Source organism: Cyanistes caeruleus, unplaced genomic scaffold (genome assembly GCF_971803275.1).
Source record: "Cyanistes caeruleus unplaced genomic scaffold, bCyaCae1.hap1.1 HAP1_SCAFFOLD_99, whole genome shotgun sequence".
NCBI classification, from domain to species: Eukaryota; Metazoa; Chordata; class Aves; order Passeriformes; family Paridae; genus Cyanistes; species Cyanistes caeruleus.
The window spans coordinates 529,969-555,742 of NW_028255901.1; the positions used below are offsets into that span (position 1 = coordinate 529,969).

Consider the following 25,774-nt stretch of genomic DNA (forward strand, 5'->3'; position numbering starts at 1 on the left):
ATCTCTTGCACATCCTGCTGGAGCAAGAGTTCCTGAGCGAGGAGGTGGCACGCTGGCTTTTCTGGCAGGTGCTGGAGTCTGTGTGGCACTGCACCACCTGCGGCATCCTGCACCGGGACATCAAGCCAGAGAACCTCCTCGTCAACCCGGAGACTGGCGACCTGAAGCTGATGGACTTTGGTTGTGGCAACTTCCTGCAGGAGCGGGCCTGCACACTGTTTGCCGGTGAGCCCAGAGCGCGGGCCCTGCTCCCAGTGCCAGGCACTGCACGGCCCCATTCCCTCCTGGGCCGCGGGGTGCGGCATTCAGCCGGCTGTTGGAGATGGTGTGCGGGTTCCTGCCCTTCGAGAACGAGCGTGACACCGTGTTGGGGCAGCTCTTCTTCCCGCAGGAGGTCTCTCCAGGTTGGTACACGGCCTGAAGAAGGCAGGCTTTGGCAGGTGGCACCGCGCAGCCCAGCCCGGCCATCCCGCAGCTGCGCGGGACGTCCATGTGCCCTCAAGGGCCGGCTGCAGCAGGTGGCCCGTGGCAGGCTGGGTGTGGCACGCTTGGCTGAAGGAGGGGACGCTTGTCCTGCCGTGCCGCTCTCCCGCCAAGGGCAGCTCCCAGCACACGCAGCGTGGCCCGGCTTCTGCAGGCGCCGGGAGCAGCTGGGCAGGAGCCTTCTGCAAGTGAGCGCCGCTTTCTGCCTTCTCTCCCCAGAGTGCCAACATCTGATCCGCTGGTGTTTGTCCAAGCACCCCATGGACCGGCCGGTGCTGGAGCAGATCTTCTACCACCCTTGGGTGTTGGGTGGCCATTTCTGATGCCTTGGCGCAGCCTCTGCAGCACCCAGTTCCCGTGTCCCACGCAGGACTGAGGGCCCAGGAAATAAAACAACCCAAAACCCACTGCGGGCCTGGAAGTTTTGTCCTGGTTAGCAACTTCAGCTAAGGGAACCTCTTGGCAAAAGGGGTAATCAGAGCATTCCCCTCAGCCTTTGTCAAGATTTTGGTGCCTTTCCTCCAGGTTGTCCCTCAAAATCAGAGTAGGGTGGAGCCTGCACCAGTCCCCCCAAATCGGTGGGAGACAGAGAGTTCTCCCAGGCCCCTCAAAACTGTAGGAGGATGGAGACTATCCCCGGGCCTCCCAAACTGAAGGGAGATAAATACCTGGCAACACAAAATAAGAGATGGATGGAGCTCAGAGCATCCCCCAAGTCAGAAGGGGAAGGGGAGACTGCCAGCCCCCTCAAAGAGAAGGGGAATTGTGCCTGTGCCAGCCCCACAAATTGCAAGGGGACAGAGAACACCCCTGGCCTGGCAAAGGACAAAGAGCAGCCGGGGGCTGCCAGGATGGTGACAACACTGGCAACCCCCAAATCAGAGGGGGACAAAGAGCCCGCACAGGCTTCCCAGAAGCAGAAAGGGGGCAGCAAATATCCCCTGTCCCCCTAAGTTGGAGGGGCACAGACACAAAAGGCCCCACAAAAAGAGCAGGAGGAACCAAGAGCACTGCTGGCCCCACAGAGATAAGGTGGATGGAGAAACTCCCCATCTGTCTTTGTTTTGGAAGACAGGTGTCAGCTAGGGAGGGCAGGGGCCTCCCCTGCTATGAAAATGTAGACCCCCTCCCTCTGAATTATTATAATTTTGAAATCAAGGGGCTTTCAGGCAGAGATCTGAGGATAGGAATAACAGTTCTTTATTAGTATTTATAACCAGGCAAACAAACAACAATAACTACAGCATTAGCAAGAAAACAGAACCAGGGACCCCATGACAGCTTTCTCGGCTGAGACGGGATGGAGGAGAGGCTTTGTTTCACAAACCCCTCGGGCGGGCAGTCCCGGTGCTCCTGCAGGGCTCTGAGGAACACTCAGCTGGAACAGCAGGGATGAGCTGAGATCCTGGGCCGGTGGCTGAGGTGGATCAGCAGTTCCACGGCGGTGCCTGGCACTGTCACACGTCCCGGCAGGACAGGGGGTGCGAGGCCACCAACAAAGAGGGGAGAAGGAGAAGCAGCAGCAGCTCTGTGTGAGTGATGGTGAAATTCTCTTGTGCCCACCGCAACATCTCTGCACCCAAAGTGTCCTTCTCCGAAGCTGAAGAAAGCCCCCCAAACTGTCCCCGCTCTCCTCTTTTCCTGCCCCCCTTCCCTCCCTGGGCCCGGCCAAACTCTTTGCCTTTTGTCAAGCACCCACCAAGTACCCACAGTTAGGCTGTCCCCACAACTAATGGGTAAAAATTCCACAGGCAATCCAGATTTAAAAAAAAAAAAGTCACCTAACCCCCAACACCTGCCCCTGGCAATGACCTGAGATGGGATTAAATATAACAAAAGGGCCATGGCCAGACCCTCACGTTCTTTGATCCCACATCATGTCATTGCCATAGGCAGGAAAAGGTACAGGTGTCTCCCCAGCATGGATCACAGGGAACATGGATCACCAGGTCTCTGCCAAACTTGAATTTTCCAAGGGGGGATGAAGCTGGAGCTGTGGAGAAAGCTTTTCCTGCACTTGGGGCACTTGCTGGGCTTCCCTTACTGGTGCCTCCGTTGGTGTTGGGTCAAGCTAGATCTCCAGGTGAAGCTCTTCCCACACAGGGGACACTCGTAGGGTGTCTCCCCAGTGTGGAGGCGTTTGTGGGTGTTGAGGCTGGAGCTGTGGCTGAAGCTCTTCCCACATTCCCCACACTCGTAGGGCCTCTCCCCAGTGTGGATGCGCCGGTGGGTGATGAGGGTGGGAGTTGTGCTTGAAGCCCTTCCTGCAGTCGGGGCAGCGGAAGGGCCTCTCATCCGTGTGAATCCGCTGGTGCTCGAGGAGATGGGAGCTGGTCTGAAACCTCTTCCCACACTCGGGACACTCGTAGGGCCTCTCCCCAGTGTGGATCATCTGGTGGATGGTCAGATGGGACCTCCGGCTGAAGGTCATCCCACATTTCTCACACTCATAGGGCTGTTCCCCGGTGTGGATCCTCTGGTGGCAGATCAGGCTGGAGTTCCGGCTGAAGCTCTTCCCACATTCCCCACACTCATAGGGCCTCTCCCCAGTGTGGATGCGCCGGTGGGTGATGAGGGTGTAGTTCTGCTTGAAGCCCTCCCCACAGTCAGGGCAGCGGAAGGGCCTCTCATCTCTGTGAATCCGCTGGTGCCTGAGGAGAGTGGAGCTCCTCTGAAATCTCTTCCCACACTCGGGACACTCGTAGGGCCTCTCCCCAGTGTGGATGCGTTGGTGGATGATGAGTTGGGAGCTCCAGCTGAAGCCCTTCCCACATTCCTCACACTCATAGGCCCATTCCCCAGTGTGGATCATCTGGTGACAGATCAGGCTGTTGCTCTGGCTGAAGCTCTTCCCACACTCCAAGCACTTGTAGGGCTTCTCCCCATCCTGAAGCTGCTCATGGACCACCAGCTCAGAGCCCTGGCTAGATCTCCGGCCGCCTTCCCGGCACAGGGTGGGTCTTTCCTCCTCAGAGCACCCTAGGCAGCCTTTGGAGCGCCTCCTCCTGCGGGATCTCTGGGGATTTTCCTCCCCATTGGATTCCTGTGCCGTGGAGCTGCTCAAAAAGGCCTCTTCCATGAGCTTCTCCTGTGGGGATTTGTCCTCCCTGGTCTCCATCCTCAGCTCCTTGTCTGGAGGAGGAAGGACAAGGAGAGGATGGGATTTGCCTCCGTGCCAGAGGGAAGGGGAAGGAGATCCCCCCAGTGCGTCCCCAGCAGGACGGCGTCGGCAGCGGGGTTGTCCTGCAGCCGGGGGCCAGGCTGGGCTGGGAGATGGAGCAGGAGAGAGGGGGAAAGGAGCACTGACTTCCTCCTCACCTGCCTGGGTGTCCTGGGACATCTTCCTCTTCCTCACAGCCTCCTTCTCCATCCAGCCAAGGTTTGGGAATGGGAAATCCTGGTTTGAGGAAATACAAGGGATGAGGACATTGAGTTTGCAGGTCCCTCTGTCCAAGCTCATCTCTAGAAGTCACCGGACATCTGGGGTCCATAAAACCTCCAAAAAACACCAATATTCAGCTCTGAAAATGCCTCCCAGGAGTTCCCCATCTCTAGTCTCCCCTGTCTTCAAGGAGAGAAGGTTCAAGGGTTCCCACCTGTCCCAGCTGCTGGGAGTCAAGCTTGTACTGGGGACAACCTGTCTGCTCAGTCCCTACCATCCCCAGGCTGCTGGGAGTGCCAGGAATCCAAAAAGTTCCCCCTGTTTCCATTTCCCCACTTAGGGATGGTGAGACCCCCCAATGTCCCCCCAAGTAGGATTTTCCACTCAGCTTTGGAGTTCCACATTCTCCAAACATCCCCCCCCGCAAAATAAACCCAACCCAGGGACCCCCCCAGGATATCCGGGCAAAGCTCCCACTCCCCCATCAACTGTGGGATGGTGGGTGATGATCCCACAGGAGGGGGCTATGAATTCAAGGAGTGCTCAACCTTGTGGTTCCTTCTCCTTTCCCTGATCCTCCTTTGTCCCTCCTCTTCCTCCCTCTCCTCCCCTTCCATCCTTCCTCCTCCTCTTCCTCCCTAACCCCACCTCCTTCTCCTACTTCCATCCCTTCTCTCTCTCCTTCTTCCTCTCTCCTCTTCCATTCCTCCTCCTCCCCCAGGAGCAGCGACACCCTCGGTGCCCCGTTCCCAAACCCCTCACAGCCCACGGCAGGAGCGGGGATGGAGCCGGGACAGGTCGGGATGGGCAGCGCGGGGCTCTCCGCTGCTCCCACCCGCTGGGGACGGGGGGAACCCGGCCCGGGGAAAAGGAGAGGGAAACTGGGAAAATTGGGGGCTGCAGATCCAACCTGGGGCTGGCTGGGGACCCTGGCTGGGGACTGCCAGCCCTTGGGGCTCCTCTGGGGAGATGTGGGAGGGGGGAACACAGAGAGGGCTGGGGGATCCCAGGAGTGGCAGCACTGGCAGAGACTGGTTTGGACTGGGATCATCCTGGCAGTGGCTGAGATTGCACTGGCTGTGTACTGACATCACACTGGGATCATACTGGGATCATACTGGCAGTCAGTAGGAGCCTCCAGGGGGCAATTGAGACCAGGTTGTCAGGAACTGGGAATATGCCCTGCGCTCCCCAGAACCCCGGGATCGCCCCCCATATGTCCCATGTGTCCCCCAGACCCTTCAGGATCCCCGAGTGCCCCCTCAGTGCCCGTTCGGGACCCCCCAAAGCGTCCCTGGATCCCCGAATGCTCCCGACCCCACAGATTCCCCTTCCAGCCACTGCTGGGAATTCATCTCCCATCATCCCACAACACAGTTCCGCGCCCAAACCTCCTGCCGTGCCCCGCGACCTAAAGAGCCCGGTCACAGCTCCCCAGGTTCCCCCCAAGTGCTCCCGAGCCGTGTACATTCGCCCAGAGCACCTGCAGCTCGGACGCAGAAGTGTTCTCCAAGCGCTTCCCCACACCGCCGAACGCGCCTTCCGAGCCACTTCCGGGACTACAGCTCCCATCATGCTCCGCGGCGCCCATAGAGCGCTATTCCGGCCGGGACTTCATCTCCCGTCATGCCCCGCGCCTTACCGGAACCTATTGGAGCTGCGCCTATAACTCCCGTGATGCTCCGCGGCGCCATAAAGCCTCATTATACCGGCGCCTACAACTCCCATCATCCCCCGCGACCCAGAGATTCCCCGTTACAGCCCCGCAAGTGCCCGCCCGGACCCCGAAGGGCCCCCAGATTCCCCTTCCTGGCCTCCAAGTGCCCCCCTGGACCTCCAAGTGCTCCCCCGAACGCCGAATTGTCTCACAGAATCCCTAAATGCCGCTCCAAATGCCCTCCCGGCTCCCCATGTGTCCTCCAGACCCCCAAGTTCTCTCTAAGTTCCGTCCCCCGACCCAGAACTGCCCCAAATGTTCCTCAGAAAAGTCCCCATGGACCCCAAAGTGGCCCCTTTTACCCTGTCTGAGAAAATGATAAAAATGATGATCAAAGGACTAAAAATATGTGTAATTAGCATAAAGAGGGAGAAATAGTGGTCAATTAATTAATGAAAGGAAATGTGCTACTTTGAACCAAGGACCGATAATGTTTTTAGTTGCCAAAAACGTAGCAATTCTTTTATATAAATATAAAAATTAGGTTATAAAAATACAGAATAATAGTATTATAAAAATAAAATTTTATTTTTATTAATTAATTAGATTTTAATTATAAAGAAAAATTATAAAGAGAAATGTTTTCAATGTTTTGGGATGTCAGTCCCAGGTGGGCGATGTCAGACATGCTGAGGCTCGGGGTGAGGAGCAGGTTGTCCAAACAGGGGCAGCCCACAAGGGGCTCATTCTTCTCCCTGACCAGACCTCCTAAGGAGACATTCAGCATCAGGACTGTAAATAGTAAATCGTTACCTCCTGATCAGTACACAAAGATGTTTTACAGTTTGAACAGTAGAATGTTGTCACCGTAAGGGGCCTTCTTTGTTAATATAGCTCATGTTGTGTCATGTTTGGTAAATACAAATGTTGTTGTAACAGCCTTCTTTGTTAAAATACTGTTATAAATGAAATTAGAATTTTGACAACTAGGTCCCTTGGGTTAATGGCAGTTTAATTAAAAATGAATACAATTTACTAAATTGAATAGTAATGTGTTATAAAAGAATACAGTTTAGTAAAATAATACAGTTTAATAAAAATTAAAATTTATATAAATAATCTGCTAGTAATTAAGTATGATTAAAGCATAAGCAAAACCGACCAGGGTACAGAGGCTTCCCACCCTGCCTCACATTCAAAACAAAGCACTTCAAGCTAAACTTATATACTGTATCCTTATACATATTCCTTAATGTTTCCTCTAAGTTCCCTCCTATCTCAAGTTTTTCTGACTTTACATCACTTTTCTTCACGGCACATGCCTCAGTTGTTGTTAGGGGGTCTTCAGTCTTCTTTTGGTGGTCTTTTGGCGAAGGCTTCTCTTCTTCCTCATTGTCCTTTGGATAACCTTACAGGTTTGTGCATACATACTGAGCATTGTGTTATGTAAGTCTATTAATTAGCCTTATGTTTACTAATCTTTAGGCCCAATGCCTAAATTTGTTCTAATTTTGGTCCATCTCAAGGCAATTTTGGTCTTGAGACACCATTTATCTTCTAAACTACATCCTGTACCTTAATTTTGACATGTAACATCTGCAAAGGGGTACATCTCCTTTGTAACACTGATTCTTGATTGTTTCTAATAATAACTTTAATAACAGTTACAATTTAGTTAGCACGAACCAATTCCATTTATTACAACTGCAAATACCCCTTATATCCCTTTTTATTGGTTTCCATGCTAAGGGCCTTGCTTTCCTCCTTGCTATGGATAAACTTGTATTTTCTCAACTTCTCCTTTTGCTACCTCAATTGTTTGGCCTGCAGATCAGCTGCTAAGCCCATCCACATTCAGCTCTTAGTCTTCAGAGGGAAACTTTGAGCACAGTGAGAATCTCCCAGTGTGCAGGAGGGTCCCTGTGTGCCAGCTGCAGCTGGGGCCTCAGCCATCTCCTCTCTCAACAGGTTCCCCTCTGCAGCTTCACAGGAAAGGCCAACACCTCCCTCAGGGACACCTGCACCACACATTTCACATCTCCATGCCCATACGTGATGTCCCTGTCACAGCTGCATTACCAGCTTGCTGCTGTGCAGATGCTGCCACCACCCAAAGCAAGGCCCTGTGTCCCTGAAGGGACCCGCCCTGCTCTGTGGCCTGGACTGAAGGTGGGTCCCTCCTGCCAGGGCAGGGCCCAGCACAGCTCTTCTGTTCCAATAAAGAGATGGAGCTGTCACCCCAGTGTCTGGCTGGTACCACCAGCAAAGCCCACACAGCACCAGCCCTGGCTGAGCTCCATGTCCAGGAGCAGGCAGGGCTGACCCTGGTGTGGGCAGGCAGGAGCCAGGCAGGGGCTGCTGTGACCAGAGGCAGGGCCCCAAGGGGCTGGGGGAGCCTGTGTTGAGCATCCCTGGGCTGAGGGCACATTTCCTTCAGTGGCATCACCTGGGCCTGGACCTCCTCCAGTGCCATGCCCAGGAAAAGAGGCAACCATCAAGAGCATCTCCTGGGACAGCGCCTGTCCAGCAATGTCAGCAGGCAAAACCAAGGTTTTGTTTAGCAATGACCCTTTGATCAACTCAAAGATTTACATTAAGGCCAGACCAGTAGGACAGATGGGAGTACTTCCCTCTGGGACGGGGCTCCTGTCACTTCACAGTCTCCATCCCCCGCCAGGAACCGCAGAACTCTGGCCAGCCCCGCTCCCCCCGCGGCCTTTTCCTGTTCCGGGGGAAGGAGGATGAACCAGAGCCCTGTTACCTCTTCAAAAGCCAGAAACCAAAGAGAAAGAGAAATTCCCAGGCTTAAGTTTTAAAGGGTGGTGTTCACAGGTTGATATCACTTTTCAATGGGCAAAACTACTGTCAGTTCTTGGAAATGACCAGTTATAGGCCAGGAGAAAAAACTCCCATCACCCTCCAGCAACCTTAACATCCTTAGCTGTTTCTCTTTTTCACTTAAATGTCAATCTATCACACACCACAGCAGTGACAGCCCCAGTGTTCCCCTGTCTGTGACACCACAGCAGTGAAACCCTTGTTACTCTGGGGTTAAATGTTTCTGAAAATGTTTCTTAAAACCATGTAGAAGTAGGCCACAAGAATGTCTGGTATTGGGGATGGTCTAGCAAGCTGAAATGTTTACGGTAACGGGAACTGGTACTTGGGGATTCCAAGACACCCACCCAGAGATAAGATCCGTACATGTTCGTACAAGGATGAGCTAACTCTCATGAAGCAATATTGATAAAGCTAATCAAGCAATATTAATGAGGCAATATTGATAAGGTTGTTACAGTGATTACTGCTACAGCTGAAATTGTATAAATATGTGCACTTTGGACAAAGATGATGGAGCTAGATTTGGGTTGCTGATACCCCTAGTTCCCATGTGCTTCAATAAAGCACCTGCATATAATCAATCTGTGATTATGTGTGTTCCTGAACGCTGACATCAGCGTCTCCCTGCACGCAGGGCAGCTCCCACCAGAGACCCTGCCCTGATTTAATTCCCAATCCAGGAGCTACAACAAGCATGGGTGAAGTTCTGGGGGCTGGCAGGGAAATGTCACTGTAAGATCTTGCTGCACTTGGCTCTCGGCCCCTTCTCAAGAGCTTTGCCTTCAAGGGCAGGAACATCTTTTCCTTGCTGGCAACTGGAATTCCAGACTCTTGGAGTGTGTGCCATGCAGGATCACACAGACTGGGATCCATGGGCTGGGATTGCACAGATTGGGATTGCACAGACCGGGACCGTATGGATCAGCACCAGAGACTGGGATCACATGGACCGGGACCACATGGACCGGGATGGCTGCACTGGAATGATGCAAACTGAGGTGGTCCCGCCCCGCCCAGGGCTCCCTCCCAGTTCTCTCCCAGTCCCTCCCAGCCCTCCCCAGTCTCGCCTGGGGGCACGGCCAAAACTGCCCGGAGTGAACGCGGTGGTCCCAGAGCCATCCCAGAGCTGATTCCGGTCCCGGTGTCGATCTCTGTCCCGGAGCTGTGGTGGTCCCAGTGTCGGACCCAGAGCGCTCCCAGTCCCAGTCTTTGTCTTCATCTCACTCTCAGTCCCGGTCTCGGTCCCGGAGCGGTGCCGGTCTCAGTGCCGGTGCCAGTGCTGGTTTCAGTCCTGGTCTCAGTCTTGGCCTCGGAGCAGTTCCTGTCCCAGTGTCAGTGCTGGTCCTGGAGCAATCCTGGTGCTGATCCCAGTGCTGGTCCTGGAGTGATCCCGGTGCTGATCCCAGTGCTGGTCCTGGAGTGATCCCGGTGCTGATCCCAGTGCTGCTCCAGGAGTGATCCCAGTGCTGATCCCAGTGCTGGTCCTGGAGCGATCCCAGTACCGATCCCAATGCTGGTCCTGGAGTGATCCCGGTGCTGATCCCAGTGCTGGTCCTGGAGTGATCCCGGAGCTGATCCCAGTGCTGGTCCTGGAGTGATCCCGGTGCTGATCCCAGTGCTGTTCCAGGAGTGATCCCAGTGCTGATCCTGGTTCTGGTCTCAGTCTCGGTCTCGGAGCACTCCTGGTGTTGATCCCAGTCCCTGTGCTGGCCTCGCTCTCAGTCTCGGAGCAGTCCCGGGGCACTCCCGGAGCCGATTCCGGTCCCGGTGTCGATCTCAATCCCAGAGCGGTGCCGGTCCCGGTCTCAGTCCCGGTCCCGGAGCGGTGCCGGTCTCGGTGCCGGTGCTGGATTCAGTCCCAGTCCCGCTCTAGGTCTCAGTCCCGGTCTCAGTCTCAATCTCGGTCTCGCTCCCAGTCCCGGTGCCGCTCGAACCGAGCCCTTTTTGGGTGATTTCAGGTCCCTTTTGGGTGTTTCAGGCCAGGCTGGGGGATGCTGGGGCCCTTTGGGTGATTTGAGGCAAAACCAGTGACTTTCAGGGTGGATCTTGCACCCATTTGGGAGATCCAAGGGTGATTTTAGGCCATTTGGAGTGGGTTTTACACCAGTTTGGGCAATTTATGCCCTTTTGGTTGCAATTGGACCCCTTGGGATGATTTTAACCCCATTTGGCTGATGTTAGGCCAAACCATGTGGATTTAGCGAAGAATTCAAATCCCTTTGAATGGTTTTGATTTTAACCTTTGTTTACCAAAATTTCAGCAGTTTCATCCTTTTTTTTTTCTATTTGATTCATCAAAATCTTCATAAAAATTGCCCCAAATGTTCTCAAAATCTTACAAAATTCCATAAAAAATCCACAATATTCCAAAAAATCTCAAAGAATTCCCTAAATCTTCACAAAACCCTATCAAATTCCAGAAACATCCCACAAAATACCCACAAATTTCAACAAAATGTAAGACAAATCCCACAAAATCCTTCAAGTCTTCACAAAACCCCACAAAATTAAAGAAAAATTCCAGAAAATTCCAAAGCAATCCCATAAATTCAAGAAAAACCCAGAAAATTATTTAAATTTTTTCAAAATCCCATAAAATTCTAGAAAAATCCCCACAAAATTGTAGAAAAATAAAAATTCCCTAAATCTTCTCAAAACTTTACCAAATTCCAGAAACATCCCACAAAATCCCCACTAATTTCCACAAAATTTCAGAAAAATCCCACAAAATTCTTCACGTCTCCTCAAAATCCCTCAAGATTCCAGAAAAAAATCTCACAAAATTCCCTAAATCTTCCCAAAACCCTACCAAATTCCAGAAACATCCCACCAAATCTCCTCAAAATTCCAAAGAAGCTAAGAAAAATCCCTCATAATTCTTCAAGTCTCCACAAAATGCGACAAAATTCAAGAAAAATTCCACAAAATTGCAGAAATCTTCCCAAAAGACCACCAAATTCCAGAAACATCCCAAAAAATCTAAACAAATTTCCACAAAATCTAAGAAAATACCTCAAACTCCATGTCTCCTCAAAATCCCTCAAAATTCCACAAATCTCCCACAAAATCTCCTCAATAGCCTGCAAAATTCAAGAAAAATCCCACAAAATTGCAGAAAAATCCCACAAAATTCTTTCAATTTTCTCAAAATTCTAGAAAATTCCAAGGAAATCGTACAAAATCTCCAAAGAATTCCACAAATTTTAACAAAAATCCCCAACCAAATTCTTCTTGTCTCATCAAAATCCCTCAAAATTCCAGAAACATTTCAGAAATCTTCTCAATATCCCACAAAAATCAAGAAAGAACCCATAAAATTCCAGAAAAAATACTCAAAATTGGGTAAATCCTCTCAAAACCCAAACTAATTCCAGAAATGTCTCTCAAAATCTCCAAAAATTCCCACAAAATCTAAGAAAAATCTCAGAATATCTAAGAAAAATCCCACAAAATTGCCGAAATCTTCTCAAACCCCACTAAATTCTAGAAACATCCCACCAAATCTCCTCAGATTTCCATTAAATTCCACAAAAATTGGATACAATTAAAAAAAATACTACAAAATTCCAAAAAATCTTACAAAGTTATTGAAATTTTCAAAAAAGTCCACAAAATTCCCGCAACATCCCACAAAATTGCAGAAATGTTCTCAAAACACCACCAAATTCCAGTCCCATCTCACCAAATCGCCATAAATTTCCACAAAATCTAAGAAAATACCACAAAATTCTTCAAGTCTCTTAAAAATCCCTCTAAATTCCACAAAACTACCAGAAATTCTTTTCAATATCCTACAAAATTCAGGAAAAAACCCACCAAACTCTAGAAATTTCCTAAATTTCCTCAAAACTTCACCAAATTCCAGAAACATCCCACCAAATCACCACAAATTTCCACAAAATCTATGAAAAATCCCAAAAATTCTACAAGTCTTCTCAAAATCCCACAAAATCCCAGAAAATTCCACAACATTCAGAAAAATACCACAAAATTCCTGAAAAATACCACAAAATTATTTAAATTTTCGCAAAATACCACAAAATTGCAGAAAAATCCCATACAATTCCCTAAATGTTATGAAATCACTACCAAATTCCAGAAACATCCCACAAAATCATCACAAATTTCTACAAAATCAAAGAAAAATCCCACCAAATTCTTCAAGTCTCCACAAAATCCCACAAAATATCAGAACATTGCAAAAAAATCCCACAAAATTGCAGAAAAACCCCACCAAATCACCACAAACTTCCACAAAGTCTCCTCAAAATCCCACAAAATTCTTCAAGTCTCCTCAAAATCCCACAACATTCCAGAAAAAAATACCACCAAATTGCAGAAATCTTCTCAAAATCCTATCAAATTCCAGAAACTTCTTAAAAAATCCAATGAATATCCCACAATAATCTAAGAAAAAACCCACCAAATTCCACAAAATTGCAGAAATCTTCTCAAAACCCCACCAAATTCCAGTCACATCCCACCAAATCCCCACACATATCCACAAAATCTAAGAAAATACCTCAAAATTCTTCATGTCTCCTCAAAATCCCACTACATTCCAGAAAACTCCCACAAAATCTTCTCAATATCCTACCAAATTCAAGAAAAATCCCACCAAACTGCAGAAAAATCCCACATAATTTCCTAAATTTCCTCAAAACCCTACCAAATTCCAGAAACATCCCACCAAATCTCCACAAATTTCCACAAAATCTAAGAAAATCCAACCAAATTCTTCAAGTCTCCTCAAAGTCCCACAACATTCCAGAAAATAATACCACAACATTGCAGAAATCTTCTCAAAACACTACCAAATTCCAGATACATCTCAAAAAATCCAATGAATATCCCACAATAATCTAAGAAAAATCCCACACAATTCCACAAAATTGCAGAAATCTTCTCAAAACCCCACCAAATTCCAGTCACATCCCTCCAATTCCCCACGCATTTGCACAAAATCTAAGAAAATACCTCAATATTCCTCACGTCTCTTCAAAATCTCTCAAAATTCCGCAAAACACCCAGAAAATCTTCACAATATCCTATGAAATTGAGGAAAAATCCCACCAAATTGCAGAAAAATCCCACACAATTCTGAAATATTACCAAAACCCCAACAAATTCCAGAAACATCCCACCAAATCGCCGCAAATTTCCACAAAATCTAAGAAAAATTACACAAAATTTTTCAAGTCTTTTCAAAGTCCAAAAAATACTACAAAACTCAAAAAAATCTATTCATTATCCTATGAAATTAAAGAAAAATTCAAAAAAATGCAGAAAATTCCCACATAATATCCTACAGATTTTCTGAAAACTGCACGAAATTCCAGAAACATCCCACCAAATCGCCACACATTTCCACAAAATCTAAGAAAATCCCACAAAAGTCTTCCTTTCTCCTGAAAACCCCACAAAATTCCAGAAAACTCCCAAAAAATCTTTTCAATATCCTACCAAATTCAAGAAAAATCCCACAAAACTGCAGACAAACCCCACACAATTTCATATATTTCCTGAAAGCCCCACCAAATTCTACAATCATCCCACCAAATCCTCACAAATTTCCACAAAATCTAAGAAAAATTCCACAAAATTCTTCAAGTCTCCTTAAAATCCCACAACATTCCAGAAAAAAAATACCACAACATTGCAGAAATGTTCCAAAAAACCTACCAAATTCCAGTCACATCCCATCAAATCGCCACACATTTCCACAAAATCTAAGAAAATACCTCAAAATTCTTCATGTCTCCTCAAAATCCCACAACATTCCAGAAAACGCCCACAAAATCTTCTCAATATCCTATGAAATTCAAGAAAAATCCCACCAAACTGCAGACAAATCCAACATAATTTCCTAAATTTCCTCAAAACCCCACCAAATTCCAGTGACATCCCTCAAAATCGCCACACATTTCCACAAAATCTAGGAAAAATCCCACAAAATTCCTCAAGTCTCCTCAAAATCCCACAACATTCCAGAAAAAAGTACCGCACAATGACCTAAATTTTCTGAAAACCCTGCCAAATTCCAGAAACATCTCAAAAAATCCCCGAAATATCCCACAAAATCTAAGAAAAATTCCACAAAATTCTTCACGTCTCCTCAAAATCCCACAACATTCCAGAAAAAAATACCACAATATTGCAGAAATCTTCTCAAAACCCCAACAAATTCCAGTCACATCCCTCCGATTCCCCACGCATTTGCACAAAATCTAAGAAAATACCTCAATATTCTTCATGTCTCTTCAAAATCTCTCAAAATTCCACAAAACACCCAGAAAATCTTCACAATATCCTATGAAATTGAGGAAAAATCCCACCAAATTCCAGAAAAATCCCACACAATTCTGAAATATTACCAAAACCCCACCAAATTCCAGAAACATCCCACCAAATCGCCGCAAATTTCCACAAAATCTAAGAAAACTTACACAAAATTTTTCAAGTCTCTTCAAAGTCCAAAAAATACTACAAAACTCAAAAAAATCTATTCATTATCATATGAAATTAAAGAAAAATTCAAAAAAATGCTGAAAATTCCCACATAATATCCTACAGATTTTCTGAAAACCGCACTAAATTCCAGAAACATCCCACCAAATCGCCACACATTTCCACAAAATCGAAGAAAATCCCACAAAAGTCTTCATTTCTCCTGAAAACCCCACAAAATTCTAGAAAACTCCCAAAAAATCTTTTCAATATCCTACCAAATTCAAGAAAAATCCCACAAAACTGCAGACAAATCCCACACAATTTCTTAAATTTCCTCAAAACCCCACCAAATTCCAGAAACATCCCAACAAATCCTCACAAATTTCCACAAAATCTAAGAAAAATTCCACAAAATTCTTCAAGTCTCCTCAAAATCCCACAACATTCAAGAAAAAAATACCACACAATGACCTAAATTTTGTGAAAACCCTGCCAAATTCCAGAAACATCTCAAAAAATCCCCTGAATATCCCACAAAATCTAAGAAACATCCCACAAAATTTTTCACGTCTCCTCAAAATACTACAAAATACCACAACGTTAGGAAAAAATCACACAAAATTCCAGAAACATCCCACCAAATCACCACACATTACCACAACATCTAAGAAAAATCCCACAATATTCTTCAAGTCTCCTCAAAATCCCACAACATTCCAGAAAAAAAATACCACAACATTGCAGAAATGTTCCAAAAAACCTACCAAATTCCAGAAACATCCCATCAAATCGCCACACATTTCCACAAAATCTAAGAAAATACCTCAAAATTCTTCATGTCTCCTCAAAATCCCACAACATTCCAGAAAACGCCCACAAAATCTTCTCAATATCCTATGAAATTCAAGAAAAATCCCACCAAACTGCAGACAAATCCCACATAATTTCCTAAATTTCCTCAAAACCACACCAAATTCCAGAAACATCCCAACAAATCGCCACACATTTCCACAAAATCTAAGAAAAATCCCACAAAATTCCTCAAGTCTCCTCAAACTCCCACAACATTCCAGAAAAAAGTACCGCACAATGACCTAAATTTTCTGAAAACCCTGCCAAATTCCAGAAACATCTCAAAAAATCCCCGAAATATCCCACAAAAACTAAGAAAAATTCCACAAAATTCTTCATGTCTCCTCAAAATCCCACAACATTCCAGAAAAAAATACCACAACATTGCAGAAATCTTCTCAAAACCCTACCAAATTCCAGAAACTTCTCAAAAAATCCCCTGAATATCCCACAATAATCTAAGAAAAATCCCACCAAATTCCACAAAATTGCAGAAATCTTCTCAAAACCCCACCAAATTCCAGTCACATCCCACCAAATACCCACACATTTCCACAAAATCTAAGAAAATACCTCAAAATTCTTCATGTCTCCTCAAAATCCCACTACATTCCAGAAAACTCCCACAAAATCTTCTCAATATCCTATGAAATTCAAGAAAAATCCCACCAAACTGCAGACAAATCCCACACAATTTCCTACATTTCCTCAAAACCCCACCAAATTCCAGAAACATCCCACCAAATCTCCACAAATTTCCACAAAATCTAAGAAAATACCTCAAAATTCTTCATGTCGCCTCAAAATCCCACTACATTCCAGAAAAATCCCACAAAATCTTCTCAATATCCTATGAAATTCAAGAAAAATCCCACCAAACTGCAGACAAATCCCACACAACTTCATAAATTTCCTCAAAACCCCACCAAATTCCAGTCACATCCCACCAAATCGCCCCAAATTTCCACAGCATCTAAGAAAAATCCCACAATATTCTTCAAGTCTCCTCAAAATCCCACAACATTCCAAAAAAAAAATGCCACAACATTGCAGAAATGTTCCAAAAAACCTACCAAATTCCAGAAACATCCCATCAAATCGCCACACATTTCCACAAAATCTAAGAAAATACCTCAAAATTCTTCATGTCTCCTCAAAATCCCACAACATTCCAGAAAACGCCCACAAAATCTTCTCAATATCCTATGAAATTCAAGAAAAATCCCACCAAACTGCAGACAAATCCCACATAATTTCCTAAATTTCCTCAAAACCACACCAAATTCCAGAAACATCCCAACAAATCGCCACACATTTCCACAAAATCGAAGAAAATCCCACAAAAGTCTTCATTTCTCCTGAAAACCCCACAAAATTCCAGAAAACTCCCAAAAAATCTTTTCAATATCCTACCAAATTCAAGAAAAATCCCACAAAACTGCAGACAAATCCCACACAATTTCTTAAATTTCCTCAAAACCCCACCAAATTCCACAATTATCTCACCAAATCCCCACAAATTTCCACAAAATCTAAGAAAAATCCCACAAAATTCTTCATGTCTCCTCAAAATCCCACAACATTCAAGAAAAAAATACCACACAATGACCTAAATTTTCTGAAAACCCTGCCAAATTCCAGAAACGTCTCAAAAAATCCCCTGAATATCCCACAAAATCTAAGAAAAATCCCACAAAATTTTTCATGTCTCCTCAATATCCTACAAAATACCACATTGGGAAAAAATCACACAAAATTCCAGAAACATCCCACCAAATCCCCACATATTTCCACAAAATCTAAAAAAAATCCCACAAAATTCTTCAAGTCTCCTCAAACTCCCACAACATTCTAGAAAAAAACACCACAACATTGCAGAAATCTTCTCAAAATTCCACCAAATTCCAGAAACATCTCAAAAAATGCCCTGAATATCCCACAATAATCTAAGAAAAATCCCACACCATTCCACAAAATTGCAGAAATCTTCTCAAAACCCCACCAAATTCCCGTCACATCCCACCAAATCCCCACACGTATCCACAAAATCTAAGAAAATACCTCAAAATTCTTCATGTCTTCTCAAAATCCCACTACATTCCAGAAAAAAAATACCACAACATTGCAGAAATGTTCCAAAAAACCTACCAAATTCCAGTCACATCCCATCAAATCGCCACACATTTCCACAAAATCTAAGAAAATACCTCAAAATTCTTCATGTCTCCTCAAAATCCCACAACATTCCAGAAAACGCCCACAAAATCTTCTCAATATCCTATGAAATTCAAGAAAAATCCCACCAAACTGCAGACAAATCCAACATAATTTCCTAAATTTCCTCAAAACCCCACCAAATTCCAGTGACATCCCTCAAAATCGCCACACATTTCCACAAAATCTAGGAAAAATCCCACAAAATTCCTCAAGTCTCCTCAAAATCCCACAACATTCCAGAAAAAAGTACCGCACAATGACCTAAATTTTCTGAAAACCCTGCCAAATTCCAGAAACATCTCAAAAAATCCCCGAAATATCCCACAAAATCTAAGAAAAATTCCACAAAATTCTTCACGTCTCCTCAAAATCCCACAACATTCCAGAAAAAAATACCACAATATTGCAGAAATCTTCTCAAAACCCCAACAAATTCCAGTCACATCCCTCCGATTCCCCACGCATTTGCACAAAATCTAAGAAAATACCTCAATATTCTTCATGTCTCTTCAAAATCTCTCAAAATTCCACAAAACACCCAGAAAATCTTCACAATATCCTATGAAATTCAGGAAAAATCCCACCAAATTCCAGAAAAATCCCACACAATTCTGAAATATTACCAAAACCCCACCAAATTCCAGAAACATCCCACCAAATCGCCGCAAATTTCCACAAAATCTAAGAAAACTTACACAAAATTTTTCAAGTCTCTTCAAAGTCCAAAAAATACTACAAAACTCAAAAAAATCTATTCATTATCATATGAAATTAAAGAAAAATTCAAAAAAATGCTGAAAATTCCCACATAATATCCTACAGATTTTCTGAAAACCGCACTAAATTCCAGAAACATCCCACCAAATTGCCACACATTTCCACAAAATCGAAGAAAATCCCACAAAAGTCTTCATTTCTCCTGAAAACCCCACAAAATTCTAGAAAACTCCCGAAAAATCTTTTCAATATCCTACCAAATTCAAGAAAAATCCCACAAAACTGCAGACAAATCCCACACAATTTCTTAAATTTCCTCAAAACCCCACCAAATTCCAGAAACATCCCAACAAATCCTCACAAATTTCCACAAAATCTAAGAAAAATTCCACAAAATTCTTCAAGTCTCCTCAAAATCCCACAACATTCAAGAAAAAAATACCACACAATGACCTAAATTTTGTGAAAACCCTGCCAAATTCCAGAAACATCTCAAAAAATCCCCTGAATATCCCACAAAATCTAAGAAACATCCCACAAAATTTTTCACGTCTCCTCAAAATACTACAAAATACCACAACGTTAGGAAAAAATCACACAAAATTCCAGAAACATCCCACCAAATCACCACACATTACCACAACATCTAAGAAAAATCCCACAATATTCTTCAAGTCTCCTCAAAATCCCACAACATTCCAGAAAAAAAATACCACAACATTGCAGAAATGTTCCAAAAAACCTACCAAATTCCAGAAACATCCCATCAAATCGCCACACGTTTCCACAAAATCTAAGAAAATACCTCAAAATTCTTCATGTCTCCTCAAAATCCCACAACATTCCAGAAAACGCCCACAAAATCTTCTCAATATCCTATGAAATTCAAGAAAAATCCCACCAAACTGCAGACAAATCCCACATAATTTCCTAAATTTCCTCAAAACCACACCAAATTCCAGAAACATCCCAACAAATCGCCACACATTTCCACAAAATCTAAGAAAAATCCCACAAAATTCCTCAAGTCTCCTCAAACTCCCACAACATTCCAGAAAAAAGTACCGCACAATGACCTAAATTTTCTGAAAACCCTGCCAAATTCCAGAAACATCTCAAAAAATCCCCGAAATATCCCACAAAAACTAAGAAAAATTCCACAAAATTCTTCATGTCTCCTCAAAATCCCACAACATTCCAGAAAAAAATACCACAACATTGCAGAAATCTTCTCAAAACCGTACCAAATTCCAGAAACTTCTCAAAAAATCCCCTGAATATCCCACAATAATCTAAGAAAAATCCCACCAAATTCCACAAAATTGCAGAAATCTTCTCAAAACCCCACCAAATTCCAGTCACATCCCACCAAATACCCACACATTTCCACAAAATCTAAGAAAATACCTCAAAATTCTTCATGTCTCCTCAAAATCCCACTACATTCCAGAAAACTCCCACAAAATCTTCTCAATATCCTATGAAATTCAAGAAAAATCCCACCAAACTGCAGACAAATCCCACACAATTTCCTACATTTCCTCAAAACCCCACCAAATTCCAGAAACATCCCACCAAATCTCCACAAATTTCCACAAAATCTAAGAAAATACCTCAAAATTCTTCATGTCGCCTCAAAATCCCACTACATTCCAGAAAAATCCCACAAAATCTTCTCAATATCCTATGAAATTCAAGAAAAATCCCACCAAACTGCAGACAAATCCCACACAACTTCATAAATTTCCTCAAAACCCCACCAAATTCCAGTCACATCCCACCAAATCGCCCCAAATTTCCACAGCATCTAAGAAAAATCCCACAATATTCTTCAAGTCTCCTCAAAATCCCACAACATTCCAGAAAAAAAATACCACAACATTGCAGAAATGTTCCAAAAAACCTACCAAATTCCAGAAACATCCCATCAAATCGCCACACATTTCCACAAAATCTAAGAAAATACCTCAAAATTCTTCATGTCTCCTCAAAATCCCACAACATTCCAGAAAACGCCCACAAAATCTTCTCAATATCCTATGAAATTCAAGAAAAATCCCACCAAACTGCAGACAAATCCCACATAATTTCCTAAATTTCCTCAAAACCACACCAAATTCCAGAAACATCCCAACAAATTGCCACACATTTCCACAAAATCTAAGAAAAATCCCACAAAATTCCTCAAGTCTCCTCAAACTCCCACAACATTCCAGAAAAAAGTACCGCACAATGACCTAAATTTTCTGAAAACCCTGCCAAATTCCAGAAACATCTCAAAAAATCCCCGAAATATCCCACAAAATCTAAGAAAAATTCCACAAAATTCTTCATGTCTCCTCAAAATCCCACAACATTCCAGAAAAAAATACCACAATATTGCAGAAATCTTTTCAAAACCCCAACAAATTCCAGTCACATCCCTCCGATTCCCCACGCATTTGCACAAAATCTAAGAAAATACCTCAATATTCTTCATGTCTCTTCAAAATCTCTCAAAATTCCACAAAACACCCAGAAAATCTTCACAATATCCTATGAAATTCAGGAAAAATCCCACCAAATTCCAGAAAAATCCCACACAATTCTGAAATATTACCAAAACCCCACCAAATTCCAGAAACATCCCACCAAATCGCCGCAAATTTCCACAAAATCTAAGAAAACTTACACAAAATTTTTCAAGTCTCTTCAAAGTCCAAAAAATACTACAAAACTCAAAAAAATCTATTCATTATCCTATGAAATTAAAGAAAAATTCAAAAAAATGCTGAAAATTCCCACATAATATCCTACAGATTTTCTGAAAACCGCACTAAATTCCAGAAACATCCCACCAAATCGCCACACATTTCCACAAAATCGAAGAAAATCCCACAAAAGTCTTCATTTCTCCTGAAAACCCCACAAAATTCTAGAAAACTCCCGAAAAATCTTTTCAATATCCTACCAAATTCAAGAAAAATCCCACAAAACTGCAGACAAATCCCACACAATTTCTTAAATTTCCTCAAAACCCCACCAAATTCCACAATTATCTCACCAAATCCCCACAAATTTCCACAAAATCTAAGAAAAATCCCACAAAATTCTTCATGTCTCCTCAAAATCCCACAACATTCAAGAAAAAAATACCACACAATGACCTAAATTTTCTGAAAACCCTGCCAAATTCCAGAAACGTCTCAAAAAATCCCCTGAATATCCCACAAAATCTAAGAAAAATCCCACAAAATTTTTCATGTCTCCTCAATATCCTACAAAATACCACATTGGGAAAAAATCACACAAAATTCCAGAAACATCCCACCAAATCCCCACATATTTCCACAAAATCTAAAAAAAATCCCACAAAATTCTTCAAGTCTCCTCAAACTCCCACAACATTCTAGAAAAAAACACCACAACATTGCAGAAATCTTCTCAAAATTCCACCAAATTCCAGAAACATCTCAAAAAATGCCCTGAATATCCCACAATAATCTAAGAAAAATCCCACACCATTCCACAAAATTGCAGAAATCTTCTCAAAACCCCACCAAATTCCCGTCACATCCCACCAAATACCCACACATATCCACAAAATCTAAGAAAATACCTCAAAATTCTTCATGTCTTCTCAAAATCCCACTACATTCCAGAAAACTCCCACAAAATCTTCTCAATATCCTACCAAATTCAAGAAAAATCCCACCAAACTGCAGACAAATCCCACACAATTTCCTACATTTCCTCAAAACCCCACCAAATTCCAGAAACATCCCACCAAATCTCCACAAATTTCCACAAAATCTAAGAAAATACCTCAAAATTCTTCATGTCGCCTCAAAATCCCACTACATTCCAGAAAAATCCCACAAAATCTTCTCAATATCCTATGAAATTCAAGAAAAATCCCACCAAACTGCAGACAAATCCCACACAACTTCATAAATTTCCTCAAAACCCCACCAAATTCCAGTCACATCCCACCAAATCGCCCCAAATTTCCACAGCATCTAAGAAAAATCCCACAGAATTCTTCAAGACTCCAAAATATCCCACAACATTCCAGAAAAAAATCCCACCAAATTCCAAAAATCTTCTCAAAACCCCAACAAATTCCAGTCACATCTCACCAAATCCCCACACATATCCACAAAATCTAAGAAAATAACTCAAAATTCTTCATGTCGCCTAAAAATCCCTCAAAATTCTACAAAACTCCTACCAAAATCTTCTCAATATCCTATGAAATTCAAGAAAAATCCCACCAAACTGCAGACAAATCCCACATAATTTCCTAAATTTCCTCAAAACCACACCAAATTCCAGAAACATCCCAACAAATCGCCACACATTTCCACAAAATCTAAGAAAAATCCCACAAAATTCCTCAAGTCTCCTCAAACTCCCACAACATTCCAGAAAAAAGTACCGCACAATGACCTAAATTTTCTGAAAACCCTGCCAAATTCCAGAAACATCTCAAAAAATCCCCGAAATATCCCACAAAATCTAAGAAAAATTCCACAAAATTCTTCAAGTCTCCTCAAACTCCCACAACATTCTAGAAAAAAACACCACAACATTGCAGAAATCTTCTCAAAATTCCACCAAATTCCAGAAACATCTCAAAAAATGCCCTGAATATCCCACAATAATCTAAGAAAAATCCCACACCATTCCACAAAATTGCAGAAATCTTCTCAAAACCCCACCAAATTCCCGTCACATCCCACCAAATACCCACACATATCCACAAAATCTAAGAAAAATTCCACAAAATTCTTCATGTCTCCTCAAAATCTCACAACATTCCAGAAAAAAATACCACAACATTGCAGAAATCTTCTCAAAACACTACCAAATTCCAGATACATCTCTAAAAATCCAATGAATATCCCACAATAATCTAAGAAAAATCCCACACAATTCCACAAAATTGCAGAAATCTTCTCAAAACCCCACCAAATTCCAGTCACATCCCACCAAATCCCCACACATTTCCACAAAATCTAAGAAAATACCTCAAAATTCTTCATGTCTCCTCAAAATTCCACAAAACTCCCACAAAATCTTTTCAATATCCTACCAAATTCAAGAAAAACCCCACCAAACTGCAGACAAATCCCACATAATTTTCTAAATTTCCTCAAAACCCCACCAAATTCCAGTGACATCCCTCAAAATCGCCACACATTTCCACAAAATCTAAGAAAAATGCCACAAAATTCTTCAACTCTCCTCAAAATCCCACAACATTCCAGAAAAAAATACCACAATATTGCAGAAACCTTCTCAAAACCCCACCCAATTCCAGTCACATCCCTCCGATTCCCCACGCATTTGCACAAAATCTAAGAAAATACCTCAATATTCTTCATGTCTCCTCAAAATCCCACTACATTCCAGAAAACTCCCACAAAATCTTCTCAATATCCTACCAAATTCAAGAAAAATCCCACCAAACTGCAGACAAATCCCACACAATTTCCTACATTTCCTCAAAACCCCACCAAATTCCAGAAACATCCCACCAAATCTCCACAAATTTCCACAAAATCTAAGAAAATACCTCAAAATTCTTCATGTCGCCTCAAAATCCCACTACATTCCAGAAAAATCCCACAAAATCTTCTCAATATCCTATGAAATTCAAGAAAAATCCCACCAAACTGCAGACAAATCCCACACAACTTCATAAATTTCCTCAAAACCCCACCAAATTCCAGTCACATCCCACCAAATCGCCCCAAATTTCCACAGCATCTAAGAAAAATCCTACAGAATTCTTCAAGACTCCAAAATATCCCACAACATTCCAGAAAAAAATCCCACCAAATTCCAAAAATCTTCTCAAAACCCCAACAAATTCCAGTCACATCTCACCAAATCCCCACACATATCCACAAAATCTAAGAAAATAACTCAAAATTCTTCATGTCGCCTAAAAATCCCTCAAAATTCTACAAAACTCCTACCAAAATCTTCTCAATATCCTATGAAATTCAAGAAAAATCCCACCAAACTGCAGACAAATCCCACATAATTTCCTAAATTTCCTCAAAACCACACCAAATTCCAGAAACATCCCAACAAATCGCCACACATTTCCACAAAATCTAAGAAAAATCCCACAAAATTCCTCAAGTCTCCTCAAACTCCCACAACATTCCAGAAAAAAGTACCGCACAATGACCTAAATTTTCTGAAAACCCTGCCAAATTCCAGAAACATCTCAAAAAATCCCCGAAATATCCCACAAAATCTAAGAAAAATTCCACAAAATTCTTCAAGTCTCCTCAAACTCCCACAACATTCTAGAAAAAAACACCACAACATTGCAGAAATCTTCTCAAAATTCCACCAAATTCCAGAAACATCTCAAAAAATGCCCTGAATATCCCACAATAATCTAAGAAAAATCCCACACCATTCCACAAAATTGCAGAAATCTTCTCAAAACCCCAACAAATTCCCGTCACATCCCACCAAATACCCACACATATCCACAAAATCTAAGAAAAATTCCACAAAATTCTTCATGTCTCCTCAAAATCTCACAACATTCCAGAAAAAAATACCACAACATTGCAGAAATCTTCTCAAAACACTACCAAATTCCAGATACATCTCTAAAAATCCAATGAATATCCCACAATAATCTAAGAAAAATCCCACACAATTCCACAAAATTGCAGAAATCTTCTCAAAACCCCACCAAATTCCAGTCACATCCCACCAAATCCCCACACATTTCCACAAAATCTAAGAAAAATTCCACAAAATTCTTCATGTCTCCTCAAAATCCCACAACATTCCAGAAAAAAATACCACAATATTGCAGAAATCTTTTCAAAACCCCAACAAATTCCAGTCACATCCCTCCGATTCCCCACGCATTTGCACAAAATCTAAGAAAATACCTCAATATTCTTCATGTCTCTTCAAAATCTCTCAAAATTCCACAAAACACCCAGAAAATCTTCACAATATCCTATGAAATTCAGGAAAAATCCCACCAAATTCCAGAAAAATCCCACACAATTCTGAAATATTACCAAAACCCCACCAAATTCCAGAAACATCCCACCAAATCGCCGCAAATTTCCACAAAATCTAAGAAAAATTACACAAAATTTTTCAAGTCTCTTCAAAGTCCAAAAAATACTACAAAACTCAAAAAAATCTAT

General features: G+C 43.1%; 1 protein-coding gene across 1 annotated transcript in view; it reads right to left on the reverse strand.

Annotated features, from left to right (window-relative positions):
* The window catches only part of LOC147646411 (uncharacterized), a 584,263-nt gene that overhangs the window by 325,096 nt on the left and 233,393 nt on the right, over window positions 1-25,774 (reverse strand). The window contains 1 exon segment of the mRNA XM_086873464.1: window positions 2,781-3,233. Coding sequence (XP_086729590.1) covers window positions 2,781-3,233 — 453 coding nt within the window.